The 21438-nt window shown below is 38.8% G+C and overlaps 1 protein-coding gene across 7 annotated transcripts in view; it reads left to right on the plus strand.

Moving 5' to 3' along the window:
• Nucleotides 1-21095, plus strand: part of plce1 (phospholipase C, epsilon 1) — a 269332-nt gene extending 248237 nt beyond the window's left edge. For 5 of the 7 annotated variants that reach the window (XM_052027250.1, XM_052027253.1, XM_052027252.1 and 2 more), the window contains 5 exons: nucleotides 1744-1953; nucleotides 3249-3422; nucleotides 4359-4577; nucleotides 5672-5883; nucleotides 19159-21095. In XM_052027250.1, coding sequence (XP_051883210.1) covers nucleotides 1744-1953; nucleotides 3249-3422; nucleotides 4359-4577; nucleotides 5672-5848 — 780 coding nt within the window. In that variant the 3' untranslated portion in view covers nucleotides 5849-5883; nucleotides 19159-21095. The remainder of the gene's footprint in view (nucleotides 1-1743; nucleotides 1954-3248; nucleotides 3423-4358; nucleotides 4578-5671; nucleotides 5884-19158) is intronic. The other 2 variants (XM_052027251.1, XM_052027256.1) reach the window with 1 other exon arrangement.
• Nucleotides 21096-21438: the final 343 nt, after the last annotated feature.

Below are 21438 nucleotides of genomic sequence, written 5' to 3' on the forward strand. Positions count from 1 at the left end.
TGCCAGGACTAGAGGGCCTGAATTATAGGGAGAGGTTGGCCAGGCTAAGTCTTTATTCCTTGGAATGTGGGAGAATGAGGGGTGACCTTATAGAAATGTTTAAAATTATGAGAAGCATAGATAGGGTGAATGGTAACAGTCTTTTTCCCAGGGTAGTGGAGTCCAAAACTAGGGGGAATAGGTTTGGAGTAGGAGGGGAAAGATTTAAAAGGGAAACTGAGGGGTAACTTTTTCACACAGAGGGTGATGAGTACATGGAACGAGCTGCCAGAGGAAGTAGTTGAGGCAGGTTAAATAGTATCATTTAAGAAGCACTTGGATAGGTACTGGCAGGGGTGGGGCTCAGAGGGATATGGGCCAAACGCAGGAAATTGGGACTAGCTGGTTGGGCACTGTGGTAGGCGTGGACTGGTTGGGCCCCCAGGGCCTGTATCCATGCTGTATTGCTCTATGACTCAATGACAGAGTGGATGGAAAAGATGTTTCCTCTTGCTGCAGAATGTAGAAGTAGGCATCACTGCTTAAACTTGGAGGTTGCCAATTTAAGATAAGAATGGGAATTTATTTACCCTCAGCTGTAAGTTTTTTTTAAATTCTCTTGTGCAAAGGGCAATGGAAACAGTCTTAGAGTGTTTTTAAGGCAGATTAGATAGAATGTTAATAATCAAGGAGGTGAAAGGTTTCCTGGAGTAGGTGGAAATGCAGAGTTAAGGTGATGGTCAGGTCAGCTGTGATCTTATTAAATAGTGGAGCAGGTACAAAGGGCTAAGTTCTCTCCAACTTCTCCTCGTTTTTCTTCTGTACACATCATGAATTGCCCTCCTTACACTCCCTCTGGGATAGTGAACGTATTCTGTTATGAAATATCCCAAAGTTCATTCCGCAGAAATCCCTTATAATTGACAGGAGGAGAAAAGCTTCCCAGCAGCCTGTGCTGTATTCAAACCCTGAGAAGGATGGGCAATGGTGTAATGTATTGTTCTTTTCCAACTTCACTCGGTTGTTTCTTGAAAATTCACAGATGTTCAGATAACTGGACGAGAATTTGAAGGTGTCAGTTAAGCAAAGATATACGGCAGTAGCTCAGTGGATCTGATTTATAAAATGTCAAAACTAACAATGCCACAAGACAACTGTGATTTTAAATTCCTGAGATGTGTAAAAAATTGCATTAGCTACATTTTTCTGTGAACACTGGACAAATACAAGAACCATTTCTAAGAAAATATGTTGGTTTAGGATTTTATTGTAAAGGACTGGCAGATGCAAATCAATGTTAGAAATAATCCCATGGGAAGAAAAAATCTTTGCAAGTTATCCAACAGGTCCATAGCCAGAGCCATGGAGTAAGTAATAAAGCATAAGCAGTGAAATTTTCCCAAATGCATTTAGAAACTGGAACATTTATAGAAACATGAAGCAACCATTTACTGTAAACTCCTGAGCCACTTTTTGTTTCACAGAACCCATCACACTGCTAATTTTTATACAGCTCAGAGTTGTGGCCAATTGGGAACAAATTAACAATTACACCTAGGACATTAAAGAAGATTGCAAGACAAGATTTGAGTATAATGGATGATTTTCACCTGAAGGGGCATTTAAACAGGAAACTAGCTGAACTGGACATTGGTTTATAGAAGTGAGATGTATTTATTTGAAAATTAAAACTGAATTAAGTTTTTTTTTTAGTGAGATTCATTTCTCTCCAGGAGGTTGAATGACTCTAATTGATCTTTGCAGATTGTAGGCTCAGCAGGTGGCTCAGAGACAGACATTGCTGACTACTTTCTTCTGGAAGAGAAAACCTCCCTTTCTAAAGAAAAGAGTGAACACAAGAAACAGCCATTCCAGAGAGTCATTAGTCCAGAGGAGGAAATCCTAAAAATTCCACAATGTTGGCTTCTAGAGGAAGGATTTATTGGAAAAATTATCTTTAAAACCAAAGAAGAGGTATGTTGATTTCTTTTGCACAAGACAATCTTCTACAACACATTATTAATAATTCTGCAGTGCATAGGATATTTTTCATATCCCATGTACCAACTCAATCTGGCAATGGAAGGGTTCTAATTTTGATTGACAAATGGCCTTTTGTATCCTGATGATTTGGGTAATTTTGAATATCCATTCACTATCATGATCATTGCCTATCGCTTATCAGGATGCATTCAGAGCCACCTCTCACAGTTGTGCTGGGGAAGCAGGAATGTAACTGAGGTTGACGCTTGCACTTCCTATTTGAAGACGGTTGTTTCATGCTTGAATATTGTAGGGGATCAGGAGGAAAGCCTGTCAAGCAAAGGGATGAAACTAACAGAGGCCACTAGAATGCTTCAAACCAAATAAAACTGAATAATCATCCGATCCAAAGAACGATTCAATACTAAGAGATTAGAAATGACAGAAGTAGAAGGACCAACTTCACAAAAAAGGGGCAACTGAGACAGTTTTAGTATTATTTGCTGGCACAGAGTGCTGGAGGCCTAATACATCAATAGTTGTGTGCCAAGCCAAACAAATGCTATACTGAGACCCGTGCACTGGCACTGCAAGCTCCCGTGATCCTAGTTTAGCCTCGTAAGGACATTGGGTGCAACTGGCAATCTAATGCACTGACTCTGATACCAGAGTTTCACTCCCTTTTGATGCATGCCTATGTCACTGGCACCAAAGGTGGAATTTTATCCCCATTGTTGTAATTTCAGGAACCACAAACTAGTGCCAGTAGGAGAGGAGTCCTACCTTTAATGGTGGCCATTGGTTCAGAATGAAAACACCTTATGGAAATGTTGAGAAGCCAGAACTTGAAAATTCATACTTAAAACACAAGTAGCTTTGTTGAACAGAACCATTGCATGGAGGGTAGGTTTGATACTTTGCAAATTCCTTAACTGGTCTTGTCCAGCGAAGCCAAGGGAACATGCTTCTTTCCCACAGCTTGAATAGGTGCATGAAAAGGGTAAGCAAGAAGAGACAATAACCTAGTGACAAAAGTGTTTGGAATCTTGTATGTACGTGCACATACTCTCACACACATGCATACATACCTGCACTCACCTATTCACTCATCCAGATACAGACATGCTGAAGAATGCATGCAGCTACTGACCTCAGAATAACATACTGGGGACCAATTGTGAAGATTATCAATGAAAGTTGCTATGGAAACTTGCTTATTGAGCATGGTTAGTAGAATTGCCAAGTAACAACATGTAATGGAAAGTCTATTGACATTAAATGTTCAGCAGGAGCTAAATCAAAGGAACTTCACAAATGAAAAACAAGATGATGTGAGTTACAACAGCAGCCCAACAGAGGATGATAGCTTCTTGGTTCAGGTGCACGATGTCTCCCCAGAACAGCCTCGTACGGTCATCAGGGCTTCAAAGTTCAGTACAGCCCAAGACATTATTCTGCAGGTTGGTCACAATTTGAGAACAAAGACTGTGCAAAGTGAGTTCAAAGAATGTGCGTGCAATTGCTGAGTTAACCTTGAGCCAGCTGTAAGCAAGATTAAAATCTGCATTTTTGTAAAATATCCACAGTTAACTAATATGCTGCAGACATTAGACTTGGTTTTACACTTTTTATGGAGGCGGGGGATGTGGGTGGGAGGGGACTTGCCAGGGTTCAGGTCAAGAGTACAGAGCTGCTTTTTTGCCAATAATCTTACATTAATTTTAAAATAATTTTACCAGTCTTATCTGAATTCAAATGGTCTTCCTCATTTCCAGCTAGTTGCAGTATCAGTATAGATTTGCTCACTTTACAGAATTTTGTTCAGAGCACAGATCCTTGGTTTTATCAGCCCATTAATTTGGAAACAAGAGCTCCACCAACTGTTAATAGAAGTATAATGTTTAAAATATACTGAGCAAACCACTGTGGCAGTTAGGAAGCAGAATAGACCAAGGAGCTAGGAAATGCAAAACTTACCTGCCACAACACTGGCACTGGTGAGAGGGTGTAATTACCAAGTGTTGTTTGTGAAGAGTTGTGGTAGAAAAGTTTCACACAAATGTTTAGAGTGAAAATAAAGACAGGAAGACAAAGTTTGCAGATGGGCAGTGTGCACAGGCAATAAAAGTTATAATAATATGCATTTTCAATGGTAAATTACCGGTAAAACTCAGTATTAAAAATATTGATTGGTAGTAAATTAATTCATAGTACATCTAAGCTTATATGATCGTAGTACTTTCAAAAAAGTTAAATACAGGTAATGTCATCCACAGTGTGTCAAAATTATATTTCTTTTAAAGTTCTGCTAGGAACTGGCATAGACTTGATGGGCTGAATGGCCTTCTGCACCAGTAACAAGTCTTTGATGTTTAATTTGTTAATTTATTCCACAGGCATTGAGTAAAGCCAAATATTCTTATAGCATCCTGAGCAACCCAAATCCCAGTGACTATGTCCTTGTGGAGGAAGTCACAAAAGAGCCATTAAACAAGAAATCGTCGATGGCGAAGCCGGCTCTTCGAATTCTTTCTGAGAATGAGTGTGTGTTTGTAGCCCAGAACAGGTGGAAAGGAGCAGGGAAATTCATCCTCAAGCTGAAAGAACAAGTGCAGGTGAGCAGCCAGAAATTCAGGATGTCAAAAGGGGGTGGATAGGTTTGTTTCAGAGGAGCTGTTACCCCGGAACCAATGAAGTTTTAGAGTAGTCAACACTGCAAGTTAAGAACAATGGTGGAAGCCAGTGGGTACGTAACAAGGTCTCACAAACAATCTACTACATGTCCAGGTCATCTCTTTTACATTGGTTCAGTGATAAACATGGTTAAGGACACCAGGGGAACTCTGCTCTTCTTTGTGGTGTCCTTCACTTCGACTAAGAAGCCAGATTTAACATTGCACCTGCACCTCTAAAACCTCAGCACTCTCTCATTACTGTATTGAAGTGTCCACCTGTATTATATGCTCGGGTATCTGGAGCAATCTTGAACTTGAAGCTTCTTATAAATATAGTATATTTACCTTTTGTTTCTCCTTGGCAGTGTACTATGTACAGAAGTGTATTTAAATCACCTCTATTGACTTGGTGTATATTGACATTAAGCAATTTTTTATCTGTGCTGTCACCAAATTATGCAGTTTGATCAATATAGTAGTGTTCAGCAATACCCTGGAAACTAAACCCAATGTTACCAGGGAGTAGGATAAGGAACTGAAGCAATCTAAGAAAACTCTACTCCACACCACAGGGCAACTAGGCACTGGCAATGTGTGACCTTGAAAGCATCACCCAAACAAAAGAAACTTGGTAGTATGTTGGGTGAAAAAGGAATTAATGTACCAGAAAGAAATCCAGAAGACCTTAGCGAATTTCCATTTCAGAAACTGTGGAATTATGGTATCCTATATACATAGAACAATGCACATGTTTAGCATTATGTGTAATACTTTCCCAATAAACTGCAATATGCTAAATCTCATTGTATAACATGTTAAGATAGTTCAGAAATGGTACCATCTGTGGGCAAGGCCTGGATAATTTCATTTCTTTGTTTCCAAGCCAAAAAAGCAAGAAGTCTGCTTTGCTTTTATTGAAGTGACACAATGATTGACCTGCTCCAGATGTCATTGTATATTTATAATACTAATTTCTTGCCTGTACTGTTTGTGATTGCTTGGTTTGATCAATAAATTTTGGAATGTGTTGGCAGGTTGCGCAGGAGAAGAAGAAAGGTCTTTCTTTTGCTAACGAACTGAAGAGATTAACAAAATCAAGCAAACCAAGTCGGAGTTTCTCAATCCCACTTCAGACAACCTCCCCTGAAAGCAGCCAGAGTAAGGATGAAAAAGCTGCATGTAGTGTGTCATTTGCTGAGATCATTGAATAAAACCTCTTACATGATTGCAGCATGTGACTGCCCAGGTATGGCTTAGCATTTAACTCCTTATTGACTTTGCCAACATCAGTTTGTAGAGTAGTTTCAGTTGCCAAAATAGTGAGTAGTTGAAGTTAATTCTCTAATCAAGTTATGGGACAAAGGGAGACATTTTTTACTTGGGTGGTGTGGTGGATGAGACAGAAAGCAGAGTCGAGTGCAAGAATAGGTTACCTCTATGCCCCACAACTTTCCAATGTACAGGTTTTGGGGATCAGTAGCAAGCTTTTGAAAAATCTTGTAATTTATATTCTCACTGTAATTGGAGAACTTTTGTACTCCTTGTACTCATTGATCCAGTTTATATGCGGAAGAAAGCAACAGGTTTGTAAAGACTAATTTGTGGTACAGTTCAGAGCCTGACATGGAATATGATGGAAGGCAAGGAAAGAGCTTGAACCCTATAGCCAGTTCAGCAGTGTGTAGAACTATCGGGTGTGGTGTGCTTTAGAAATTAACCTTGGCAGTTTTAACTCTGTAGCATTTTATTGTAAGGGACTGTTACAGTGTTAATTAGAACACTACCGGTGTTGGATGAAAACATCATAATTTGTTTTGGTCCTAGTAAATAAGTTTTTAAAAAATCATTAACAATGATCACAAGATACAGTGGAAATTGGATGAGACTATTTTGCTAAATATGCTTTTACTTTTCAAAGTGGCGCACTAAATTCAGGTAACGCACATTGTGGCATGCATACCATTTAGCAGAATTATTGTTGACTTTAGCCAGTGATGTTGTCTTGCCTGCTGTGTGTTACATGATTGTTGTACTGCACTTTGCTCCTTCACTGCTGACAGTAACCCTGACTAAGCGGCCTGCCAATGGAGGAAGAGGTTGTGATTCTTTGGCTGCCAGCTAATGGTGGAAGTGGAGGCCTGGCAGATAATCACAGATTCATTGGCATTAAATTAGTTGCACTTGATTTGTCAGCTGAAGAGTCAGTTGTGTGCTATAAACAAAGCTGCTCTACAGCAATAGGAGCTGGAGATAAACGGCAAAACCAATTTCACAATTTTAAAGAGGCATCTGTCCTGGGAATTGCTTTAGGCTTGATGAGAACCCTGAGATATATTGGTTCCTGTGGTGGATGGAAATGGAAATTTTATCCATTGTATGATTAAAAAGGCTTTTGTTGGTATTTATTAAAAACATCCTTTCAATTTCTTTTTGTTCCATTCATTGAGAGGAAAGGTGTTCTTTCAAAGTTTTCTTCATGTGATGTAGATTATTTGTATTATGGAGTTATAGTATGTGGCATAAAATCCACTCAAAATAGCAAAATAAAATTAACTTAGCACCATCATGAAGAAAGTAACTGACAGCACGTGGTCATTAGTCTGCCCCTACTGCACTATCATCTCTGACATGCCGATTACAGCCAAAGTCAAAGGCAAAACCATGATATTTCTGAGGAAATGACATCTTGCTTCTGGCTATTTCTCATGACTTTTCTTTCACTTTATGTTCCTAGTCCCAGAGGGAAAGACGGTGTGCAATTTAATTTGTAATTGAGGCAATGACCCTGCATTGTTTCCATTGATAACTTATCTCCCATCATTCTATTTTGCAACACAGTGAGAAAAGCAAAATTTTCCATTAACCTCAGCTATTTTGAACTACTGTGTGAAAGAATGACAGAACTTCTTCTGATATTACATGGCTATTTAGATTCCTGCTCCTCATTGGTCCTCAGAACCATTGAGATTTGCAGCACAAAGGAAGCAGTTTGCCCCTTAATATCACTGCCAATTAATTGCTAGAGCACACCAACACTGTTGGATCATGGCATTGTCTTATTTAAAAAGGATTTCTTTACTCTTCACTGCCAGGTGCCAAAGTGATTTTTACTGACTGTGTCTTGCTGGCCCAAAATGCATCAATTTGTAAACTTAACTTCCTGTAAGGCTTTACTTTATTCTAAATCAGTCATTAGAAACTAACTTTCTCCTATGAAAAAGCAGATTATTTTTGAATGAATTGATGGTTTTGGGTGATTTCAGTTGCATCTTAATGATTGTCTCAAAATAAAATGCAAATTCTAAACGTAATTTAAATTCAACATTACATGTGGTTTTAAAAATGTTATTTTTAGAGATTTCTGTATTATTATTTTATTTGTAGGCTTCATTTTTAAATTTTATTTTGGATTCAGTCTCAATGTGTCTCTTTCTTTCTTTTTCAATCTTTTTATTAGTTTCCAAATTAATACAGATTAATATATAACATCGATGTCTGTACATGTAACGAGATCAAGAGAACAATCCTTGCATAGGTAATCATAAAGAATAATAAAATATAAAAAAAACTGTAGATCTCACGATCTCTTAGTAAATGAATATAAGAGAAAGGAAAGAAAAAGATTTATTGTGTATATAAAAGAAAAAAATCCCCAAATCAATTAATAAAAAATTATAAACAATATATCAAACTAAACTAAAAAGAAAAAATTTTAAAAAAGACAAAAAATAAGGAAAAAAAAAGACTGGACTGAAATTTCTCAATAAAAACAGAGCAATATTATGTCGTCAAATCAGTTCCTCTAAATTGGAAAGTTATTGAAAAGGGATCTATATCATATGAAAATATTGAATAAATGGACTCCAAATATCTTCAAATTTAAGCAAAGGATCAACAGTACCGCTCCTAATTTTTTCCAAGTCTAAACATGATATAGTTTGAGAGAACCATTGAAAAGTAGTAGGGGGTATTGGATCCTTCCATTTAAACAAAATGGATCATTTGGCCATTAATGTAACAAAGGCAATCATACGGTAAGCGGAAGCAGATAAATGGCCAGACTCTGTCCTTGGTAATCCAAAAATAGCAGTGATAGGGTGAGGTTTTAAATCAATATTCAATACAGTTGAGATAATGTCAAAAATGTCTTTCCAATATTTTTCCAAAAGAGGACAGGACCAAAACACGTGTCAGAGAAGCCACATTCGATTTACATCTGTCACATATAGGATTTATATGGTGATAAAAACGGGCTAGCTTATCTGTGGACTACCTTAAACCGTATCAAAGAGTGTCTGGCACACATTGAAGATGTATTAACTAAATGAAGAATTTTCTTCCATGTCTCTGTAGGTAAAGATGTCTGGAGTTCACTTTCCCATTCATTCTTAATTTTGTCCAGTAATTCTGGACATATTTTCATAATTAAATCATAAATTATTGCTATCAAGCCCTTCTGATAAGGATTAAGTCCTAAAATTTTTTCCGTAATTTCAGTTTTGTATGGTGTTGGAAAAGAGGGTATAGTAGCTTTTAAAAAAAATTCTAATCTGCAAATATTGAAAGAAGTGTGATCTAGGCAAATTGTATTTGTTAGTTGTTCAAAAGATGAAAAACGGTTATCAATGAATAAATCACAGAAACATACTATTCCCTTCCTTTACCATATAGAGAAAGCTGAGTCAACTCTGGATGGTTGAAAGAAAAAATTAGATTGAATGGGACTTGACAAGTTAAATTTATTCAATCCAAAAAATTTACAAAATTGAAACCATATTCATATTGTATGCTTAACAATTAGGTTAATCATATGTTTACTTAATTTGGTAAGTACAAAAGGGAGTGAAGCTCCTAAAATAGAAACTAACGAAAATCCAAGTACTGATTGATGCTCAAGGTGTTACCCATTTGGGACATTGAATTACATCTAAATCTTGTATCCAAAAGATTAAATATCTGATATTAATTGCCCAATAATATAATCTAAAGTTAGGCAGGGCCATACCACCATCCTTTTTTAGTTTTTGTAAATATTTCTTAACCTAGGGTATTTATTCTGCCAAATATATGAAAGAATTTTAGAATTGATAGTGTCAACAAAAGATTTCAGGATGAAAGTTGGAATCGCTTGAAATAAATATAAAAATTTTGGTAAAACATTCATCTTAACCGCATTAATTCAGCCTACCAATGATAGAGACAATGGGGACCATTTAGTAAATAATTGTTTAACATGGTCAATTAAAGGCAATAAATTAACTTTAAATAAGTCCTTATGTTTCTTGGTAATTTTAACACCTAAATACATAAAATAGTCAGTTACCAATCTAAAAGGTAATTGCCTGTAAATTGGGGTTTGCATATTTAATGGAAAAAGTTCATTCTTATTAAGATTTAATCTATAGCCAGAAAAAACACTAAACTGATCTAGTAGTGATAGTACTGCGGGGATAGATTCCAATGTGTCTCTTATTCACTCTCTGGGATACAAGAAATAGCCAGTAATTTGAGCTATTAATCAAGATAATGCATGAAACAACTTACAGAGCACAGGCAGCCTTACAGTTGCCTTCTTTCCAACAGCTTCCTTCAAGAACTTTCTGTTCCCAAACACTGTCAGTTAGTCACATGAAACAAACCTTAAAAGGGGTAACAGTAATAAAGGAACAACTGTTGTCCACGGACCGATATTACATATGACATTTATTTCACAGCCACCTCTTTGAGGTAAGGATGATATCCTTAGTGTGAATACATCAACTGACCTTATTTGAGCCTCCTGTCATTCCCCTTGCATATTTGCCCAAATGAAACAAAAATGTAACCAGCAATTAAATGACACTTCTGACATCTCCCCCAGGAAAATGAATCAACAGCCCAAGAATCAACATCTCCCGGGTTCCTAATCCCTTCAGTGCTGTAGATTCATAGTCCAAGGGTCTGCAACCAAAGATCAAGAGCTTTTCTTTCATGAGTTTCACCAAAAAAGCAATATCTTAACAGTAGTAAAGTATGTGACCCCCATTTCAGTAAATGAATAATAGGAGGGAGGGGTGGTACTTTATTGATCAGTGGCACATGACATTTTTGCAGGGAGGATCAGATTTACAAGCCAGATCACTACCAGTGACTGCTCACATTTTACCTTAACCATGTACTTTTTTCAGTGTTGTCTAAAGACACATATATCATAGCACTCATAGCTCAGCCAGCTGCTCACCACACCGCTACTGCCACACCTCTGCACCTCCCCCACGCTGCCCCCCCCCCCCCCCCAGTCACCTTCTGATGTTCTTTTTCATCTCACCAAAATTTTGGCATCTCCCATAAACCTGAAACTTCAGTAATGGTGCAGTAATTCAGGCACTATTGACGGGGAGAGAAACTGTTAACATTTCTTTCTCTAATGATGCTGCCTGACTTGTTGGGTATTTCCACAATCGGCTGCCTTATTTCAGATTTCCAGCATCTGTCGTATTTTGCTGGGTTTTTTTGTTCCTCCTGTTTGATACAGAGAAAGGAATTTTAATAGAATGGTCCTGGTAAAACTCCACTCTCACTAGGGTTGAGTGGAGTCCCCTGAGGCAGAGGTAAACCACATTTGGGGGTAACTTCTAAAGGCAACACTCCAAGCCCTTCAAAAATACATAAAAAGGGCCATAAAACTCTCACACCACCTCCTTCCTCAGAGGGTAAATATTACCCATACTCCTAAGTCAGAAAGCTGGATAAAATTTCTCCTTGACCACCCTCAGAAACCACTGAGTTTTGCAGCATCTGCTTATCTGTGAATCCCTTGAGTTCACATACACTTGCCTGCCTCTAACAAGAGTAGAATCTGAGAATAGGGCTGTGACAGGGACAGTAATTCACAGAATCTTCAACTCCATCAAACCTATACTAGCTCTTTTTAAAAAAAAAAGCTCTTTGAGATGACAGAGAGAGCCAGAGAAATCTGTATCTACCAGTTACAGAACCCGAATGTAATAGGTTACCTGTGCCCCCATTACTGTACCCATTGGTTCGGACATGTAACCACCAGTGCTGTACCAGTGTTAGTTACACATCTGTGCCCAATACAATACACCTGTTATACAGTGACCTCTGTGTCCAGTATTGCATCCTAGTGTTACTCAGTGACAGACCTGTGCCCTCTCTCACCCTCAACTTATGTCCTCTAGTTATTAATTCCCTAAGCTTGGGAAAAAGACTGTGCACATTCACGGTCTCTATGCCCCTCATGATTTTGTACACCTCTATAAGATTGCCCCTTTCACCTAGTTTATATGCCTGGAAATTAGATTGCATAATGTTGTTTCTTTTGGCGCTATATGATTCAAAGCAGTTTTTACTCAAAATAGATTAGTGACCACTTCTGAGTGAAATCACATTAATCCTGACATCAGATCCAGTGTTTCTGGTTGGAATCCATGTTAAGGTAATTGGATAAATTTCCCAGTGTTGTACACGTGCCTAACAACGGCAACTATCCTGCAATGGATGTTTCAATCTATTCCGACATAAATTGGATCTCAACACTCCATAGGACAACCATTGTGGAATGATCACAGGAAAATGGTGCACCATGGCTGCATTCTTCATTTAGTCATGATTTAAAAGGGCACTCTGCTGACATTGGGGCAGCTCCAGAACTAACTACTGACAGCTCGGACACTTCCCAGAGCCCACAAGATGTGTTCAAGCTAACAGTGAGCTGCTGACCAACTTACTCAATGAGTGCCTGAGATGTCATAAGCACCCATTATTCAGATAGATATTGCAGGTGGTTCAGGGAGGGTCAGGGACCTTGAGACAGGAGGCACACAAAGACACTCGTGCTAAGGTTCACGATCATACCAAGGAGCATTGTGCAGGCAGGCTCAGGTTTTTGAAGACTGCTGTCACTCAGATACGTGATGTTCTGTGGGGTGATCTTCAGCCACACTCCCAGGACTGGACTGCCCTCAACGAGGTGGTCAAGGTCATTGTACTCTCCATTTCCTAGAATTGCCACAGAATCCTTCCAGGCAGCTGCTGATCTCTGTCATATATCTCAGTTTGCTGCTCACCGCACCATTAGGAAAGGTCACCCAGGCCCTTCGTTCACTGAGGAATGAGTTCTTTGGCTCCAGTGAGGAGCAGGTGGCATCACGTGAACTGGGAGCTGCCAGCATTGCTGCTACCCCAAGGTACAGCTGCCATCGATCGGACACTCAGAGCTCTTCCTCAATAGAATTTCCACTCCCTATATGTGCCGGTGTAGCACTGCCATATTTGGTGCCATGTTTCCTGGCAGCTCCCACCATTCCTTTAATATTGAAGAGTTCAATTCGTCCGACACCTTCAGCAGACGGCATTGCCCTTGGAGCTAGGGTTACTCACTATTTCCATGGTTTCTGACCTCAATGCACATGCCGACCATTCCAGCTGAGCACTGATACAATAGCAGCCATGGGAAAAATGAGGATAATTGTGGAGAATACAATCAGACTCCCAAATTTTCATCAATCTGGTCGCACACAGTGGTCCACTCCCGGCTGGGCCAGAGATTCCACTGCAGAGCCCTGCATGCTGTGTACCTGACCAACACTACACACCAGGTGGTACTCCAGGAAGAAGAGCTAGGAAACCCCGAGCTTAAGAACCAGGAAGTGCAACAGGTGCAGGAGGGCCAAGGGGGTTGCAGAGGGGATCCTCCTGTACAATCTTGCCAGCTGGATGATGCCAAGTGCAGGAGAGACCCTTTGGCAACCTAGCGAGGGATTTGTATGTTGAGAGTCAACTCTACTGGACACCCTGCGTGTTTGTCAAGCCTTCCTGCAAAATAGCTGTCTCTCTCTCTACATTCTATTAGTAACCACTACCACAGTACACTGCTTAAACAGCTGAGAGAACTTCAATGAGGCACCATGTTCATGTTGTGCTACATATAACACACCAAGGAATTAAATTGCTGTTTCATTTATTTAAATTTTCTCACCACAGCCTCTCTCCATTTCCTGATGAATGATATCTTGCTTAAAGCACTCTGACTTCCTCACAAAATCCATTTTTCTTGGAAGAGTTCCATCCTGTTGGCATAAACACTGGTCCAAAGCTTTAAAACTTTGGTCTGCTGATCAGCATGAAGGGTGGACATTCACTGTTGCTGCCAGTGCAACTGAGACTAGTGGCCATCTCAACGTCTTTAGCAGATTGGCAGTCAAGTGTTAAGGAGGTACTTGAAGGATTAACATTTCAAGTCATTCAGTGATAAGGAAACCCTTTTGGAATGTGTGGAGTCAGGAGGGTCAATTTATGCCATTGAACCAATTGACACCGTGGGGAAGTATGGTTCAAGTCCCAGCTGAAGAAAACCACATTAACCTGTTTACACTCATCAGAAATTATCACTGTATTGTCACAATATCCTGCTTGGGATTTGCTTCTGAGTAATTCTAGTTCACCAGTTCATGGAGCTTCTAACCATGCCAGAAATCAAGGCTCTCAGAAAAAACAGAGACACTATCATTGTTTCAACCTCCAGACCAAAAGCTAAGTCAGATAAGAGATCCTGAAACATAGTCATCTAGGCCATGCTATGCTCACACCCTTCCACAAAGCCAGTGCTCTGTGCTATCAGAGATCGCTATCCTAAGGAGCAGAGAGGTGGGAGGGGTGAACGCATATCATGCACCCTTGTTGTGCACTGTGTCATGCAGGAGAGCAAGTTGCTGATGTGCAGCATCTGAAAATTGTCAGCTGCTCACAGAAAGGTTCCCTCTGCATTGAGACAGACTTCCTCCCGGTGAAGTTCTGCACTCAAGATTCCCCTCTGCCTGGATAATCTCCCCACTGTTCCTTGTGGTTTTAGCCTAAATGGAGACGATGATCATTGATATGCACTTTATTCTTTTGTATCTGGGGGCCTTATCTGTTTGTTGGGTCTTGAGGGAGTTAAATGTCTGTGCTAGGATAAGGGCAGGGAATTTGGAGGTAGGGTCAGAAGAAGTGGAATCCTTATGCGTGGAGCTAAGAAATGGCAAGGGTAAAAGGACAATAATAGCAGTGATATATTGGCCCCCTAACAGCAGCCGGGATGTGGACTATTAGTTACAGCTAGAAATAGAAAAAGCGTGTCAGAGAGACAACGTCAAGATAATTATGGGGGATTTTAACACGAAGGTGGATTGGGAAAGCCAGGAAGGCAGTGGATCTCAGGAGATCGAGTTTGTGAAGTGTCTACGGGATGGCTTTTTGGAACAACTTGTCGATGAGCCCACCAGGGGATCAGCTGTTTTGGATTGGGTGCTGTGTAATGAACCAGAGGTGATTAGGGAACTAAAGGTAAAGAAACCATTAAGAGCTAGTGATCACAATATGGTTGAGTTCAGTTTCAGATTTGAAAAGGAGACGCTGATATCAGATGTGTCAATATTTCAGTGGAACAAAGGAAATTAGAGTGGCATAAGAGGGGAACTGGCCCAAATTGATTGGAAGAGTAAGCTAGTTGGAGGAACAGCAGAGCAGAAATGGATGAAGTAAGGAAAATGCAGGATATATTCCAAGAAAAAAGGTTATGAATGGAAAAATGGCCCAAATGTGGATAACGAGAGAGGTGAAGGCTAAAATAAAACCAAAAGGGAGGGCATACAAGGAAGCAAAAATTAGTGGGAAAACAGAAGACTGGGAAACTTTTAAAAACTTACAGAAAGAAACTAAGAAGGTCGTTAGGAAAGAAAAGATGTATTATGAAAGGAAGTTGGCAGATAACATTCAAAAAGATACCAAGAGGTTTTTTTTTAAATATGAAGAGTAAAAGAGAGACCAATTGAAAATGGTGTGGGAGAGATTATAATGGTTAACAGAGAGATGGCAGAGGAACTAAATGAGTATTTTGCATTGGTCTTCACTGTGGAGGACATCAGCAATATACCGGATAGTCAAGGGTCTCAGGGGATAGAACTGAATTCAGTTAAGATTAATAGAGAGAAGGTGCTCGGGAAGCTAAATGGACTAAAGACAGATAAGTCTCCCGAACTGGATGAGGTGCACCCCTGGGTTCTGAAGGAGCGTTGGTGATAATTTTCCAGGAATCAATAGACTCCGGCATGGTTCCAGAGGACTGGAAGGTCGCAAATGTAGTTCCGCTGTATAAGAAGGGTGGGAGGCAGCATAAAGGAAATTACAGATCTATTAGTCTGACATCAGTGGTGGGAAAGTTATTGGAATCGATCCTCAAGGATGAGGTTATGGAATACCCAGAGGTGCAAGGCAAGATAGGCCCAAGCCAACATGGTTTCGTGAAGGGAAGATCCTGCCTGACCAATCTATTGGAGTTTTTTGAGGAAATCTCAGGTAGGGTGGATAAGGGAGAGGCTGTGGATGTTGTGTATTAAGACTTTCAAAAGGCCTTTGACAAGGTGCCGCACAAGAGGCCAATTAATAAGATGAGAGCTCATGGAATTACAGGTAGGATATTGGAATGGGTGGAGCATTGGCTGGTAGGCAGAAAGCAAAGGGTGGGAATAAAGGGATCCTGTTCTGCTTGGCTACCGGTTACTAGTGGTGTTCCGCAGGGGTCGGTGTTGGAGCTGCTTCTTTTTACTTTGTACATTAATGATTTGGATTATGGAGTAAATGGTTTTGTGGCTAAGTTTGCAGATGACACCAAGGTAGGTGGAGGAGTAGGGAGTATTGAAGAAACAGGAAGGTTGCAGAAAGACTTAGATAGTTTAGGAGAATGGGCAAAGAAATGGCAGATGAGATTCAATGTTGAGAAATGTGACGTTGTACACATTGGAAAAACAAATAAACGGGCAGATTATTATCTAGATGGGGAGAAAATTCAAAGTCCAGAAGTACAAAGAGACTTGGTACTCGTGCAGGATACCCTAAAGGTTAACTACCAGGTCGGATTGGTGGTAAGGAAAGCGAATGCTATGTTAGCGTTCATTTCAAGAGGTATAGTGTATAAAAGTAAGGAAGTGTTGATGAGGCTCTATGGGGCACTGGTGAGGCCTCATTTGGAATACTGTGTGCAGTTTTGGGCCCCTTAGGAAGGATGTACTCATGTTGGAGAGGGTTCAGAAAAGATTTACGAGGATGATTTCCGGAATGAAACGGCTTACTTGTGACGAGCGTTTGTCAGCTCTTGGACTGTCCTCACTGGAGTACAGAAGAATGAGGAGGGACCTCATAGAAACATATAGAATGTTGAAAGGACTGGACAGAGTAGACGTGGATAAGCTGTTTCCCCTGGTGGGTGAGTCCAGGACTAGAGAGCACAATCTTAGAATTAGAGGGTAACAGTTTAAAACAGAAATGAGGAGAAATTTCTTTAGCCAGAGGGTAGTGAAATTATGGAAATCTTTGCCACATACAGCTGTGGAGGCCCGATCATTGGGGGCGTTTAAGGAGGAGATTGACAGGTATCTAATTAGTCAAGGTATCAAGGGATATGGGGATAAGGCCAGAAATTGGGGCTAGATAGGAATAGTTTTCGTTTAGCTCATGGAGCACTCAGTGGACCGAATGGCCTACTTCTGCTCCTTTGTCTTGTGATCTTGTGTGCGTCCTTCTGTTTGTCTGCCCCCCCAATTTAATCTTTTTTTTCCCTCCATCTCAATGTTTTGTTTTGAGGACATACAGTTGGTGGGAGAACTAAATGTGGCAATGTTTTAGAATACCAGAAAGAATAAACCCTGATTTTTAAGCAGTGGAATTTTCTGAGACCCCGGTCTCTGATTCTTTAACAGTCATTGTAACGTTTTAGGATTTCGTGAAAGGGTTTGTGAGAAAGAATCCTCCTTTGTTCTGTTAGGGCAGAAGGTGCCTGACTTCTGCTACTTATGCAGGGCTTCAATGTGCTTCCAATGTATGGACTTAATACCATCCTGAATTGGAGGTAATATTGCAGTTAGAATGATTGGAAAAAAGTGTTGGGGTAATATTGCAGCCTTATTCACACCAGAAACAAAATAGCAGGTAAACAGCTGCATTAAATGTGTAGTAGTTAATTACCAAAAGTTACACTGCTTTAGTGCCTTATTATGACAATTGATCTGGTTGTGATCACGTAGCATAGTTTAAACTGCTGCACTCTTCTGGAAGAGAAGATATTGTGGAGACTCTCTGTATTTGCATTATTTGAAAACCAAAACTAAATACATCAAGATTAGATTAGATTAAGATTAGATACCTTTATTAGTCACATGTACATCCAAACACAGTGAAATGCATCTTTGTGTAGAGTGTTCTGGGGGCAGCCCACAACTTAAATAAACTGTAGTTTGGATTGTGAAGAGTTTAGTTTTAACTCAACAAAGCATTTCAACTAATTGGACAAAAGGTCATAGTGAGCCATATATGCTAAAAGGACATAACAATTGTAATCTAATGAAATGAAGTGCTGTTTGAAGTTGTATTTGTATCTGACAAACCAAAATAGATCCAGAAAGTTATTAAGTTCTCATTTTACTTGGAAAAATGCTCAACCATGCTTAAGAATTCCTCACAGTTCAAAATGCATGATTTTTCTCTTATAAAATATGGTTGTTTGCAAATGTTTTAATACTTCTGGAACTTTTTATCTTGGTGTCAGAAGTAGCTTTCAGATTAACTCAAAATAGGAGCTTCTTTCTTCTTAATGTCACTATCCTTATGGGCTATTTTTATCTATTTATTCATTTTCACTAATGCCCAGCAGCATTTCACTTTTATTTAATCCTGTTATATTGCTCATTAATCCATTGGTTTTGGGTGGTATTTTTAACATAGCTGCACAAGCAGTTCTCAAATATTTATTGATTGCAGAAAATTGAATGAAAAGTGTATTTTCAATGATTTAAAATTTTAAAATATTACTGGAAAAAATAGAAATTACACTTATAAAATTGGAGATCATGAGAATTTTGTTAAGTGTAATGTATTACCTCTTATCTGTATATTACCAAACAGTTTAAAATAAACCTCCTTGTAGGAGGTATGCTAATCAAAAACATTCATTCCTCTTCTGCCACTAAGACCATGACTTTCTTTTCAAAGCAGTGGGTGGCTTCCTATGATACATTTGCACAGATATTCATAACCATAAAATGTTTGAGACCTTATGTAGAAGTCATTACTGGCTGTATGTATCCTGGGTTCTAAAATTGATTGGGGGAGAGGGAATTGGAGGATGAGTAAATTTAGAAGGGGTTGGGGGGGGGGGGGGGGGGGGGAGGCTTGCAGTTGTAACTTAAGTTTTATGCTTTTATGATTGGAATTGAGAACTGAGGGATGGGCAAGGCTAGAGAAAAAAATTCTGTTTTACATGCCTTGGATAATGTTTAGTATTAATGCTTGAGCTATAAATTAGTAACCAGTCCATTCAGCCTAAACCTGATGATATAAATGACAACCTTCAAGAAAAAGATCATAAATATCTGGTTTTATCAGTTGCATTTTGACATGATGATTCTTCTATGTGGAATTCTTTCATGCTTCAGAACTGTTTTCCTGAGGTAATATTGGAAGTCAAAATTTTTCTTTTTATTTACAGGCCGTTTTAAAGTTGACTTGGATAATTTTTTAGTACTGCTATCTCAAGATGAAGCACAGAAGCCTTTAACCAATGCTGGAGAAGACCAAAAACAATGTAATGTTTGTCCCTTCTCTGCTTCCTGTACAGCCCTTTTGAAAAACTGGAAATTACACAAATAACTTTTTTTTAAAGATAACGAAATCCAATCTTTGGAATGAAACACATCACCCAGTAAGGGTCACACACAGGAGCACGAGTCAGCAACAGGTTTCAAACAAGCGGGCTTGTTTCAATGTTAATTGTTCAACCAAGAAAGAATGTGTGTGAGCAAACAGCCACGACTACTGTTGGACTATTCAGACACACTTGAGATGTTGACTTCAAATTATACTGGGTATGAAGACATACAGGTGCAGAACCTTAAATTGTTTTAATTTGCAAGTGTGATAGTGCACTTTTCAAAACCACTTATTAGTCATTTGCAGGTTTTAAAGGTTCCTATATCCAATATGAACCCAGATCATGGTAGAAGCTAGCATTTTAGTAACATTAAGCTGAATTGTCCCATATTGTTCATTTTAGTTGATGTTTACAAAGTATTTACATCTTGATTTAGGGAATAAATCCTTGTAGAATATGTTGGATTCGTGCATAAAATATGAAAAGCAGTGTTAACATAGATGTGGATTATTTTTACTGGAGTAGAAAATTGTGTAAATTTCTAGGTATATAAAACTGTGCTATGATTGTATTAATATAATTATTAGGTTGAATTATTTATTTAAGCAGAGATTTAACACTGTTTTCAGTTAAATTTGCTACATTCTCCTGTTTCAGTTCCAGGTGGTATAACACAACTTGTATTTTTAGTTTCAATTGCTTTACTTTCCTCACGCACGTCTGATAATATATTCAGTTTAATTTTTCTTATATTAAAATGAAACCAAACAGTAAATTTTAAGTACTGAGTCAATTTCTTTAATTTTTCATGATGTATTTTCATTTCTTGCATCAGTATGTACTGTTCATCAAGAGGCAATATTTTTAAAGCAATGTAATGTACAGAAGTTTTGCCTGCCTCACTACATGTAAATGCTCTAATTATATGGCTAGGTGATAAGATTGTGATTTTTGAAACAGAAAACATTGAACAGTTATGAATAGAGCTACATCAGTGACAAATCAAAAATTAACAACAGGACTGATTGTGGTAAATGAACCAAATACCAGACTACCGAAGATGACCAAATCAGCAGGAGCAGCAAAACACCCTAAAACAAAACATCCCTTTAAAGCTGCAGCTGTCATACTATAAGTACACCTGACTACGGAATAACTAAGTATCAACAATGAACCTCCAACAAAGAAAAGCAAACTGTAGAATCGTGGATATGACAAAATAAAAAGGTATCATAATTTGGTTATATATTTAATTGTTGAAATGCTTATAGATAAAATCTGTGAATTGCAATCAGCTATTTCAAAATATCCAAGTAAAAGCTAACTCTTAAATACTTAACGTTGCCTCTATCTCAGCTGTGGATTATCTGTTATTTTTCTTGCACTTTCCATTTTCTTTTCCCTACTTACTGTTTTGCTCCTTTTCCTTGTTTAAAAAAACAGAACAATGTGAGAATTTTAATTCTTGTTTCTCTCTCTCCACTAGAAAATCCAATTAAAACTGGCTGTATAATTTTAATCCACAAGCTAATTAATCAAACTAGTTTAAACTGAAACCTTAAGTTGACGGAGCTATACCCCGGTTGCAAGCAGATGGAATATTAGATGGAACGTTAGCTATCTCAGGATGTGGCTCTCCATACCATTTATTTGTAGAGGTGAAGTTGTAGGTTCTTTCAATATAAACTTTCCCATTTACTTTCTCACAAAAATTTACTGTTTAGGAGGAAGTTATCAGATGACATTTAACAGGTAATAGCCCACTTTCCAGTGGGGGGGGGGGGGGGGGGGGGGGGGGGTGGAAATAAGGGCCCAAGGTTGGAAGCTTGCTTCAAGTTGGTGTGATTTCATTTAACATCTTAATGTGGTTATTTATTCATTTTCCTATTGATTCCTGTACAAATAAGTTTAAATCTCACTTGGACACTAGCATTATCAAACTTTTTCATTATCTTAAATCTCTTTATAAATGGTGGATTGGTGGATTGCTGAATTTAATGGATGTTCCCATCTAAGATTTTTCAATGAAGATTTTATTCTTTTAAGCTGTGGCTAGTGCTCTGCCACAACATATTGCTCCTCCCAAAAGTATTAATTGTATATCTTCAGTGAAAATTA

Source organism: Pristis pectinata, chromosome 12 (genome assembly GCF_009764475.1).
Source record: "Pristis pectinata isolate sPriPec2 chromosome 12, sPriPec2.1.pri, whole genome shotgun sequence".
NCBI lineage: Eukaryota > Metazoa > Chordata > Chondrichthyes > Rhinopristiformes > Pristidae > Pristis > Pristis pectinata.